The sequence below is a fragment of the Perca fluviatilis genome, chromosome 11 (genome assembly GCF_010015445.1).
Source record: "Perca fluviatilis chromosome 11, GENO_Pfluv_1.0, whole genome shotgun sequence".
NCBI lineage: Eukaryota > Metazoa > Chordata > Actinopteri > Perciformes > Percidae > Perca > Perca fluviatilis.
The window spans coordinates 12157087-12169574 of record NC_053122.1 but is presented as its reverse complement, the minus strand read 5'-3'; the positions used below and the strand labels follow the sequence as shown (position 1 = coordinate 12169574).

At 41.1% G+C, this 12488-nt stretch overlaps 1 protein-coding gene across 1 annotated transcript; it reads right to left on the bottom strand.

Annotated features, from left to right (window-relative positions):
• Nucleotides 1-3297: 3297 nt before the first annotated feature.
• Nucleotides 3298-12126, bottom strand: LOC120568189 (nucleolar protein 9). Its single transcript, XM_039815525.1, is given in 13 exon segments — nt 3298-3529; nt 3664-3769; nt 5312-5524; nt 5675-5794; nt 5984-6124; nt 6225-6417; nt 6525-6666; nt 7641-7834; nt 8320-8336; nt 9281-9414; nt 9530-9766; nt 10780-11088; nt 12017-12126. Coding segments are annotated over 12 exon segments (1878 nt in total). The 5' UTR covers nt 11006-11088; nt 12017-12126; the 3' UTR covers nt 3298-3374.
• Nucleotides 12127-12488: the final 362 nt, after the last annotated feature.

Sequence of the window (12488 nt, the reverse complement as noted above, 5' to 3'; positions counted from 1 at the left end):
AAGGTGCACAATCGCCCTATTGGGTTTCATTGCAGCCCAGTTCGCGGCGGCCGGTTACTGCGTTCTCGCTCAATGCTGGACCAATTTCAAAGACTTTTGTTCACATCAGTCTATTATACCTCTTTCACACCACCTACCATGGTTGGGCTAGGGTTGTCTGATCGCGGTTCAACCCTCCTTTTGGAAATTCAAACCAAGCCAGTCAACACAGATCACCTGGGTCAACCGGGGAGCAAACAGACTGCAGTTCAGTGTGGCTGCTGGGGAGAGCAAATCTATCTCTTTTCTCTCTGTCCTTTTTGAGTAAATGAGTAGTGAAGCTGACAGGAAGGCCAACTTTACTTTAGATAAAAATCAAACAAAGAGAAATGTTCTCCCCTTGTCTTAAAATAGTCAAACATTTATACTAGAGTAACCTACTTCCTTTACCAGCTGCTGCAATAAATATGCAGAGGAGAAGAACTCAGTCTGCACAAAAGAGTTTGGTGGTTATTTATTTGTGCTTTAGAACTTAAATCACCACGAAACAAACCAAATAAGCTTACAAAACATATAAGTTCTTGTGGTATGCAGCTGGGCTGGAGTATGTGACAAGTTAGCTGTTGCCTGAATTTGACGTGTTAAGCCCAGGCCATTTCTAGCACTTAAGGTAATTGTTATGATTTGAAAAAAAACATTTGATTGGTTTGGTTTGAATTTCCAAAAAGAGGGTTGAACCCTGATCAGTAAAAATAAGTTTTGTTTAATTCTCTCGGCACCGCCGCGCTTACTCCCTCTCTTTTGCACAAGTAAGCGCGGCGGTGCTGAGAGAATTAAACACACTTATTTTCATACATTTATGTTCTAATGCAGTTTACCTTGGATTAGGGTGGCACCTATATCATGGTTGCAGCTGTCACCGTGATCCTGCTCGGTGCTCTGCTACGCCCTGCAGTGCCCTGCTACGTCCTGCTATGCCCTGCAGTGCCCTGCTACGCCATGAACTACTACAACTACTATTTCTAATCATAGTTCCATTGTCTTTATTGTGACTATAATTGCCACTGTTCATCGTACCGCCAACCGGCACCGGCAGACAACCGACCACCAAGAGCCTGGGTCTGTCCGAGGTTTCTGCCTAATAGGAAGTTTTTCCTCACCACTCGAGGTTTCTGCATAAAAGGGAGTTTTTCCTCACCACTGTTGCACTAAATGCTTGCTCTTGGGGGAATTATTGGGTCTTTGTAAATTATAGTGTGGTCTAGACCTACTCTATCTGTAAAGTGTCTTGAGATAACTGTTGTTAAGATTTTATACTTAAATAAAATAAAATTGAATTGACACTTGGTTTTTGCAGGCAGTTTTGCCTGTAAAACTCCTACGGCTCTGCAAAAGGCAGACTAGTGAACATCACAGCCCTTACTTTCAGTGGACTGTTGGGAAATTAATTGAACTGCTCCACTCTGCTGTTGTTGAAGCTGCCTGTGAAAATCCTAAGTTTTATACAGTCTATGGTGAAAACCCAGCGTTAAGTGTCACAGTGTGACAAAATGTATGTTGTTGTTTTTTCGGCGACCTGTGAAGACTGCACCACTCTCATTTCCAACCAATCACATAATTCGAACCGCCCCGGCTGATAGCGACCCAGGTAGTGTGCAATTCACATTGAAATCGACCCTATGCTGGTCTTCAGCATCTGTGCTCTTGGTGTCTTTGTATAATCATCACAGTTGGGGAATGACAGTAATGGCACTGTAGTGGAACTTTCTATCTATATGTATATATATAGTATAGTTGTTTTTTAAAGGCACCGTTTCTGAATAAGGGCTGTGTGCATTTCTATTTGGATTGGATACTTCCACAGTATTTATATATCATCTTGACCAGCATTATACAAAAAAAGACATGGGAATTTCACTTTTTACAATATGGAACCTTTTAATGTGTTTATATGCCGATTCTTAATTCCATTCTGTTTTGAGACTGTACCTTGGTGTTAATGTATTGCACTGTAATATATTGAAAGATGTTTCTAATATTTTTCCACTTAATTCACATGTGAAAGGGCAAAGAATATTAGAGACGTCCTACAATAAAATACAATATAATAGAGCAACAATTTTAAAAAGGTAGTATTCATTACAGGACTACTATGTTGGATTGAATTACAATGGCTTCTATTTTGCTTTAAGATCTTGGGATTGAAACGGAATGAATTTGTTAAAATGTGTTAAAAAAAGAATGTAAAAAGGCTGTAGAATTGGACCACAGGGGGTTTCTATAAGGTGGTCTATACCTGACAGATAGGGAGTCGGTACAATATGTCCAGTATAGAACACTGCATGCTGTCTGTGTGGACAAATCAAACTGTTAATTAATTAGTGTATTTGGGGTATGGTGGCATTTGTTGTTGTACCCACACTGATGACGTGCTGTCTTGCAGCATGGCTTCCTGGCCATGTGCTTCTTCACTGAGAAGCATCTGCCAAGATAAAGGCCTTCCTTTTTCAAATCAATACATAATCAATGTTTCCCTTTGTGACTAAGCTAATGCTTTCTCCCACAGGCCTGCGACAAAAGGAGCTCGCTGCTGAGGCACAGAGCAATTTCTAACAGCCTGAATTTGTTTGTTTCCATTATGGAATTATGAGGAAGCACAACATTCAGGGGAATAGAAGACTCTATTATAGCTTCAGAAATGTTCATACCAACATTTTTTCCCCCAAATGTCTGACCTCTTTTACATATTTAACATGTATGCATACATGAATGCCGCATTAGCTATGTTATTGTCATTGTTATTCAGCAATACCAATGGCAAAAAAAAACTTGTTTTTGTCTTTGTGTCTTTCGTCTTTGTGTTCACATGAGAGCTTGTGTTGCTCTACTCATATAAACATTACGCTAGGAGCCCCTAGTGGCCATGCTGCTCCTTACATCATAGTAAAAATGAAATGTGTGCATAGAACTATTTTACAATGCCATTAGGATCCACTCGCATCTAGAAAATGACAAAGTTCCCAGGAGCAAAAAACTATGCAATTCTCAAAATTAACCAAAACTATTTTATAGATTTTCTTTGGTATCAAACAGCATATAAATAAATGTTTAGCAGCTCCTCTTCTCCTGAGGTGAAGGCACATCAGGAAACTTATGTAGAAAATAAAGCATCCACAAGCACCTGAACAGAAACTGTTCAAATTATTTTCATCAGGGATGATTTAAAAAAGGTAAAATGATATTTCCACTGTATTTCACTCTGACCAGTGCTAATGAGGATCCATGCTTTTTTTTAACAGGTAAAAATTAGCACACAAATACAGAATATTTTCTTCTTTATTTTATTGTATCCAATACACTAACACATTATATAAATATGTATTTTATTTTTTTTTTTACTCAAGGATGTCACTGAACAGCTTCCGCTTCTTGGATTCGCCCGTCTGTATTTCCTGCCAGTGAGCTCTTCTGTGGATGAAGTGGGAGAGGGCAAATTTGGCCCACACATGGCGAGCAAACTGATCCGACCTCAGCTGGCTTTCAATCAGCACTGGAAGGTAAGGGGAGATGGGAAAAGTAAGTCATTGACAGGGATGTGAACTACAGACAAAATGTAAAACCAAAATTAAAACAATCTGTCAAGCCACCCCTTAGAGTCAGGATTTGGGCAATGGTTTGTATTACCTAGTTCCTGTGCGATGCTTTGCCTGTGACTGACTGTAGCACTGTTCCATACGGCTTCCAGCACCCGACTACCCAACCTGGAGCAGGCCATCTGAACATACTGGCCCTGGGGAGGACAACATGGTCAACATGGAGAGTGATTAGGTTAGATAATGTCCAGAAAACAGAAATGTAAATTTTTTTTATTTAGGTACCAAAAATCTATTCTGGTGTATGTTAATGGAAAAATGTTTAGATGAGTGGAGATTTTCTGGTGAAATACAGTATGCTTTTAATACTTTCTGTAGTGTACAATATTTCAGTGTTTCCTTTCATGTGACTTGCAACAATTTCTTTTTGATATAGTTGAGATTTTTTTTGATATACTTGATATATCTGATGCATTGTTGTCCCTCTACTTCCACTGGGATTTATGTATGAGCGTCCACTGTGTACTGTTTGACGGTCACTCTGAGATATTAATCACCCTGGGTGGCACAGATGGATAACCACATCTGTTGTCCATTGAAATAACTTTGTGGCGTGGTGTCAATACGCTGATTTTCAATAGCCTTGCACCTACACGATGTGATGTGCGTATAACTATCCTCCTAACAAAATTACAAATGCCAAATATTTTCCAGGGAATAATGGTTAGTTGTGGGATAAAGTAGTACTCAAAAGGTCTTGGGTTCCGTCTAAACAGCAGCTATGTGTTTAGTCAGAATGTCAGTCCGAATACAGTTAGGAAGAACAAACACAGAAACAACCACAAGGATGTCTTGGAGGTAAAGGCCTGTTGTATTCCGTTACAGTGCTCCAACAGTGGCTACTGTAGCTGTGTGCCACAATGACTACAAAAGTGTCACTACTACTTTGCAACCTTAACAAAAAACATCCAATTATTATTGAGAGCTGAAGTCATGATGTCATCATTACTCATTCAGCGTTTCTTTCAGCAGTCTTTCTGAAAAATTAATTATTTCCCTGGGGTTTAATTTCCATATTCTAAGGCTACATTTACATTGCTACGTTTTGGTTTTTAAGCGAAGTTTTGAGCCAAAAGCTCCGTGCACACAAGTGTTTTTAGCCCCAGTAGAAGAAAACTAATTCGCCCAAACCGCATATCTCATCAACATTCTCGTATACTGGGCATGCGTGTGCCGGGGGTAAACAGGAGGCGGCATGTATACTCCGCCCGTTGCTGGTAGTTGCCATAGTAACATGGTAATGTAGCCTAAGACAACAGCAACCGGGAAGTTCCGTCTTCACTTTGGCTCTCTATGAGCTTACATTTCATTTTAAGATCTCCTCCAGAGGGTGGAGTCTACATAGAGACTGGAGGCATATTTAAAACCGTTATAAGACGCAGCAGCATTTGAAATAGAGCTGTAATCTGTCTCTTGACAGTAGACCGCAACAGTTATTGTGAAATTCAACAACAGCATGGCCTACCACATCCTAATGGATAGGGCTGTTGATATTCTATATTTTTGTAATTGTCAACAAATCCAATTCAAAACCAAGAACAAGCTTCATCAGGCTAAATGTCAGTAATAGTATTCTAAAACTGCAAACAGGAACTGTGAATAGCTAAAAGAAAAAAAATCTCCCGTTGTGACAGCTTCCTGTTCTACAATATTCTTATAGAATGCCCCTGTAGTCGTACCTCCAGTCTCTTGAGGATCTTGCCTCTGCCCTTGTCACTGGACGTGGTGATGAGGGCCTGGAGGACGTGGCTGCCCGACGGGTCGGAAGCCAGCGTCAGGAGGTCAGCGGGGCTCAGAGTGCGCAGGCTGCTGAGGAGGAGTGAGCGCTCCTTGAACTTGGCCAGTGCCTGGACCAGCCGGGAGCCGTGGTAACAGATGGACGACAGGGGGACCTGGAAATGATCAAGAACACACAGACCGCAACATCAATATGCTGCACGGTGCATTCGTTTGTCGTGCAGCTTTGCACTAATTATTCATCTGAAATGTCAAGATGTCCAACGCCCCAAATGATTCAATTAAGACTCCTCTCAGTTGTTTACCTCTGTCTGTATGTTGCCCTCTGCTGTGTCAGAGTGGTAATACACCTCATAGGTGATCAGGGACATGAAGAGAGGGAGGCAGCTGACGTGTCGAGAGCCGGGCTCGGCACAGTGGAACGCCTGGGAGGCAACATGTCGACACGGTTTTCATCACCCACAAATCAAACAATAAGTAGTTTTATGGTGTTGTGCACTTTTGATTTCAGTCATAAAAGAGGGAGCAATAAATAAAAACAAGGGTATGGTTATATTGATTTAAGACCCATGTGGACCGTTACATCTCAATTACAAACACCCTTTGACGCTTACGCGGAGGAGGCACTGCATCATCTCCTCCTGTTTCTCTTCGCTTTCTGCACAGCTCTCGGCCAGTTGGACAATCACCCCCATGTGACCTGCAGCCAGGATGGCCTCCACGCCTTGGATCAGCTCATCAAACAACTTCAGGAACTACAGAGAAAGAGAGAGCGAAAGAAAATGGGAGTAATCCTTGCAGTCACAAAATCCCGACTCTAATCCTGCACCGTGTGACGCAGACATTACGACCAACCAGTTTGGATTTGGCCGAGGCTGCGGTTAGCCTCTGTATGGGGAAGTTGGCGATGGAATGGAGGGCCAAGTCAACCAGCTGACCCTTGAGGTGGTTCTTGTAGAGGTCCCGGAGAAGGGACTTGTGGGATAGCTGTATGATCGTCTCAATGAGGTGGCTGGAGGCCTTGTCCTTGAGAAAGACCAGAAGTGGACTAAAAAAAAAGGAAAAAAAAAAGGAGCGGAGAAACAAAGCCAGCAGTTACACGACATGTCATGGCACAGCGACGCATTCCTGGAAAAAAGGGGAACGGTGTCTGACCTCACTCCTGGAGCGGCGTTGCGACTTGTCAGGTACTCCATGATGCGTTTGAGGAGCTGTTTGCAGAGTTTAGGCCGCTTTCTGTGACACACAGTCAACATGGTCTGGAACACGACACTTGCAACAGCGTCGATCACACTTACTAGGAAGGAGAGGGACACAACGGGAGAGGACAATGCTTCTTAGACACTTCTGCTAATTTAAAAGGTGCCCTCTGGCAAACAAAAGTTATATATACATTCAGTGTTTCTCACCAAAAACAGGTTGTGTGTATCGTTGAGGTCTAATAAACATAGTGAATACATTTCCTTCTAGAGCTTATTGATATTATTGATATATGGGTACGGCCGGGTGTTTACGTTGACAGATAAGTATCAAGAAATTGCCGGAGAGAAACGTCAAACTAGGTTTTAGGTTATTTAGAGTGTTAGGGAGGGATCCGATCAAGATTTTTAAATCAATGTTTGCTAGCTTGCAGTCGTCTTCGTCACTGCCTTCGGGGACACATTGCTACAAGTCTGTGTGTGTTACCGACACCAACTGTAGATCAGTGGAATAGTGTGAAATCTGCAGCAGGAATGCCGTGTGCGAGCATGTGCAATGTTTAATTCAATGTTGCAATTGGATCAACATTTTTGCAGGATTTCAAAACGGTGATCAAATACACATCCTTTTAGACACGAACAGATAATGCAATTTTCTCTCTGATAAACACTAGGTAAAAGCTGAAAACACTTTTTTACTCCCATGCTCACAATACCTTGCGTCTAATTTTAAAAGAATTGACTTCACGATTGACTTCAACCACTATTCAAAAAAGTTAAGTGCACGCATTTTTCTCTTCTTTTCCAACTATAGCTACAACTAAACGTTGTTCAACGTTAAAAATGAATAGTAATGATTATTGAAATAAATATGGAAAAAAATGGAAACTAAAACAGAAATGGAAACCGATGTGAAAACACATTTAAGTTAACAGAAATAGATACAGATAGCACCTTTTGCTTTGCAATACTGTGATTTTTCCCTATGTGATAAAGTTAACCACAATACAAAGTCTTCTTTGTTCTGGCTACAATGAGGAGACGTGCTTGGGTTTGACGAACAATGACTCACGATTCACGTTGTCCATCAAGGTCTCTGTAAGGCTTTTCAGCTCGTACCAAAATGCAGTGGGAATCTCAAAGTCTGTCAGCTGAGGAGCAACGTTGCGTTCTTTTGCACCTGGGGAAACAAATAACAAAGGCGACATGAACACAAGCTGAAAGAGACAAGCCTCTGTGTGTACAGGTCTGACACACTGGGCCGGCCTCTCAAAGAACTAGCCAACAGATCAAAAGCTTTATTTTCTCCCTGTGTTTCTTGTTGAAAAAGCAGAGACTGAAGTGACTACCACACCAAATGGATGAAATTATTTGACACTTGTTTTCTAGGATGAAAAGCCACTTAGACAGCCCTCTCTACAGTCAATGTTGCCAGACACTGGGCACACAGGGCCACAGACATTCAACAACAACAGCTTTGTTAGGCCAGGGGTCTTCAAACTCTGTGAGCGAGATGCGGAGGGAGAGACGTGAGGCGGAGACACTGCGTGAGGTGTAAGGGACAGGTGAATGCTGTTGTTTTCTAAAATTAACTGTAAGTTACTTTCTGCTTATTGTAGCTTGGCTGTTGATTTGGCTGCTTACCAACACAATCACTAGTTCATGGAGGCTTTTCAAAGTACTTTCAAAATCCTTAGTGACTCAAAAATCCTACTCATTATCCAAGGCTCAACTCAGTCACAACTGAGCACATAGACATCAGTGTTTCCTCTATGTTGATTTGACCGTGGCGGCCCCCCACGGCAAAATTTCTGCCCCCCACAGTATCAGAAATAGGGCTGCATTGTTAGAGTGCGTGTCGGAGAATAGCGCGGTCACTCGGCAGAAAAAGGGAGAAACGAAAAAGAGACGCTGTCCGGATGATAAGCCAGTTGAGATGGTGTGTGTACGTCCTTGAGAACTGTAAGTGGTATAACTTAGTCAGTTAATTCAAGCCTGGTCTTGAACATTTAAATTAAGTTAACTGGTGATTTTCGTTGTTTGTGTTCTTCGCTTGCCAGCTAAATTGCACGTGGCTGTTGATCCGATATAATAGCGATTGCTCAACGCCCTCGCCCACGTTTGTATTTGAGGTGCATTTTGTACATGCTGAAGTAGTTATACTGCATTAAGATAATGTAATTAATAGTGGGTTTATTGTTATTTGCAACAGAATGCTTAGCCTATATGTCAAGATCAAAGTTGGCCTATATAGTAACTCAAAAAATACAGTTCAATCACAACAGAAAATATGAAGTGTCAGTTCTGTTTCATGGGGGGGGGACCTGCCTGTTTGGACCTGCCCCCACTGCTATAAAAAATCCTAAAGGAAACACTGGACATGTTACAGAGACATTCATTCAGTGTGACTTACACTTGCCGAGGACAACATTATATAAGGTTTTCATCTCGAATAAACGTCCACAAATCCACGTAGAAATCATAGAAAAAAAAAAGACTACTCTTTGCACCTCCAGAACTTGCCTGATAATCGTTATGTTTAAAGTTTTTTTCACTATCAAAGTATACAATAATAGCTGTCAGTACATATAGGTGTACACTGAAAACAGCAACAGCTGATAGCTAATTCGGCATACTTTCATGGTGTCTATTTGCCAAAATGTAAAGCGATATAAGCGTGAACAGGGCTCAAGTTATAGTCCACAAAAATACTGCATAATATTTCGAACGCTAAGCCATGACCGATTTTAAGCTGTTGTCTCTCACCGCCTTACTTAAAGACAACACCTGGGCCTCCAACGCTCCACAACTCTCCTCTTCTTCTTCTTCTGTGGTAGCAGACGACTCTAAAAACGAATGGATACAAACAAAGCTGAGTTGTTATTTACCTATTTACTGCAAAGCGTTTCATACAGTGATGATGAGCAGTCTGCCACTCAGTCACGACACATGTAATCGTACCTGTCCACCTGGATATCTGTCTGACTGCACTCTCCACTACGTGGCCGCCGCACCGATCACAAGAAACCGCTTTAAACTCGGACCCGGATTCTCCACCCAGTTCAGCCAGCACCGTGGCCACCTGGTCAGGACTGCACAGTGGGAGCAGCCGCTGCAGGGTGATGCTTCCCGTCTGGTCCATCGACACCACCGTCGCTTTACCTTTCACTTCTGTCAGGACATTTTCCACAAACATCTCTACAGAAGAAACAAAGAGACAAGAGTCAAGAGAAATTACACACAGGCAGAGATGGCGCATCTGATATTTAACGACAAGTATTAGGTCATTAGAAACGTCAGAGACGAGAAATTCTGGCGGTGGCGGAGTCAACTAAAAATATAACTATAATGGAACTGGCAGCTTAACCTGCTTGTTATATTTCAGGTAGTCTGACTCAACGAATGTACACTGCTAGGATAAAGCCTGACGGTGCCGGATGTCCCTCTTCTATCACTATCTCTGCTATTTAACAGTGTGTTTACATGTACTTAAGCAACCAGGTTACTCATTGCAACCAGGTTACGTGGGTAACTGGAGAACACATTTATGCAATGTAATAATCTGGTTACATGCAGCTCTTCAGATTTCTCTATTACAGGTTTTATTGTTTTTGATAATTTTAGTTCAATTTTAACCTGTTCTTTCAACAACAGAGGCCAAGTTTCTGTAAAAGTGTAAACACAAGCAGCTGTACAAAAAGTTAAATACGGTCTAAAACTGGAAGTGGGACTGATTAAAGATTAGGTAAAGAGATTATGAATGTGACCAAAACGTTTGATACCCTAGTAAGAAGAGTAAGAAGACAAAGCTACATCATGTAATTCTTGCACAGCAATGAATGAGTCCTGGTGAAATAACTCTAAGTCTGGTTTCTCTTAGAATATATTGGACTGAATGTGAGTAGGGCTGCAACTAAAGATTGTTTTCATGTTTGATTAATCTGTCAATGATTTCAATCAATTTATCTATTCATTTTTGTTATAAAATGCCAGAAAATAGTGAAAACTGTCCATCGCAAGAGCTAAAGGTGACATTTTCAAATTGCTTGTTTTTCCCAACCAATAACCCAAAGATATGTATTAATATTGGCAGCCCTATATTATAGATCTGAGCATTTTTAGTGTAATGTGCTTTTCTGCTGCACATACCCAACTTTAATCAACTTCCAGCCATTTCTTGCTCAAATGTCCAGAAAAAGACTCCGTCTCACCTCTCTCCTCATTATCTTCGAAGCCTTCAGTGAGTCTTTCCCCAACTCGGCGGAAATAGCCCACACTCAGGGCGTCCAGACGCTTCCTGCCACCGTCTCCCTGACCCCCTTTTCCTTCTTCACCTCCCCTCCTCTTGCTTTCTCCTCCTTCTCCATCTTCACCAGGATGTCTCCTCTTCTTTCCTTCCCCTTTCTGTGGCTTCCTTTCCTCCGTTTTCGTCAACATAGCTTGGACCTTACAGCATGCAGGTTACAAGTAGAATGTCTGGGTCTTTCTTGTTAGGGAGGATGCTCAGTTTGATCTTCTGGCTGGAACAGGGAACAGATGAGGGGAAAACATTAAGTAATCGTTAGAGTTTGATGGTTAAGTCCACATTCTCCTGATTCATCAAACAGCATGGCTTTATTAACATTGGTTTACACTGTACACTAATGTTACTAAAGTGTTGGGCTTTAATGCAAATATAAGTGTTTTATGCAATAGTATTACCAATGTGATCGCTACGCTGAGTAGTGTTTACCTATAATACTAGTAGGGATATACCCTGGAAATCCAGAGTTCTCGTGAGAGCACAATTTGAATTTGCTCAGCGAGTCAGCCTTAATCTTTTGGATTTGGGTTTGGATTTCCAGGCTAGTAGTGATACTCAATTATTTTTTTAATTATTCGTTATTACAGGCTAGTTTGATCTGATAATAAAAATGGGCCAAAACTTCATAAGAAATCAATTAGAAATGAAATTAACGTTACACTAATTAAGACCGCCAATGTAGTTTTGAAAAATTACAGAAGAAACACTTTCTGTCATCAATGTTTTTTAGTAGATACGTAAGACTAGTAATCGAGCTCAATGTTAGGGAGGCCAAGTTGAAAATGATATGTAAACAAGGGACTTAAGTAACAGCAACGCATTGCCGAATTGACCTTTGGCTACAAATGATTCAGACGGTGTCATAAGCCATGTTTACGAGGTCAATATGGTTGCCGATAAGCAGTGACACGTATGGACATATTCTTTAAAAAGGACTTTGGCTAAAAGACGAACACAGCTGAGAAGGCTTCCATGCTGGTAACTCCCTGCATGACAAATGTGCGCAAACTAGCTCGAATTTTTTTTTCGAAACTAGTGGATATTTTACCAAATTCTTTAAGAACATTTAAATGAGACATTAAGTTTAATTCTTGCAAAATATGAATCAGAAAACATGCAAGGCAACAACATTTAGTTCAACTCACGTGTGAGATGAGAAGGAGAAGACCTGTGTTGTGGACGCGTAGTGATGACGTAGTATTGGGCGGCGCCTACTACTAAGCAAGTCCCATAGACAGCATGGATGTATAGACAGTAGGCAAGTCCACAACTTGCTGTTGTTTTTTTGTGGCACAATTCAAATTTATTAAATTATTTTTTTAATCACGTCATTTATTTATTTATGCCCCCCATTTCTCAGAAAGAAACAAATACTACCTTAATATTCCCTTACTATGTTTACAGTTTACATAATGATTATGCCCTTTGACAATTATAAAGTACCAGTGTAATATTGTATCAACCTGCTAGCACCACACTCAGTTTGACCAAGCCTGACCTGAAAAAGCCTGACCGGAACAATGCCACTTCTATGACAAGGTTCTCTGAAAATCAAAATGCTGATTTCTACTGCATGTTAATAACTGTAATATAATAAAGTGCACTCAGCTTTGGTTG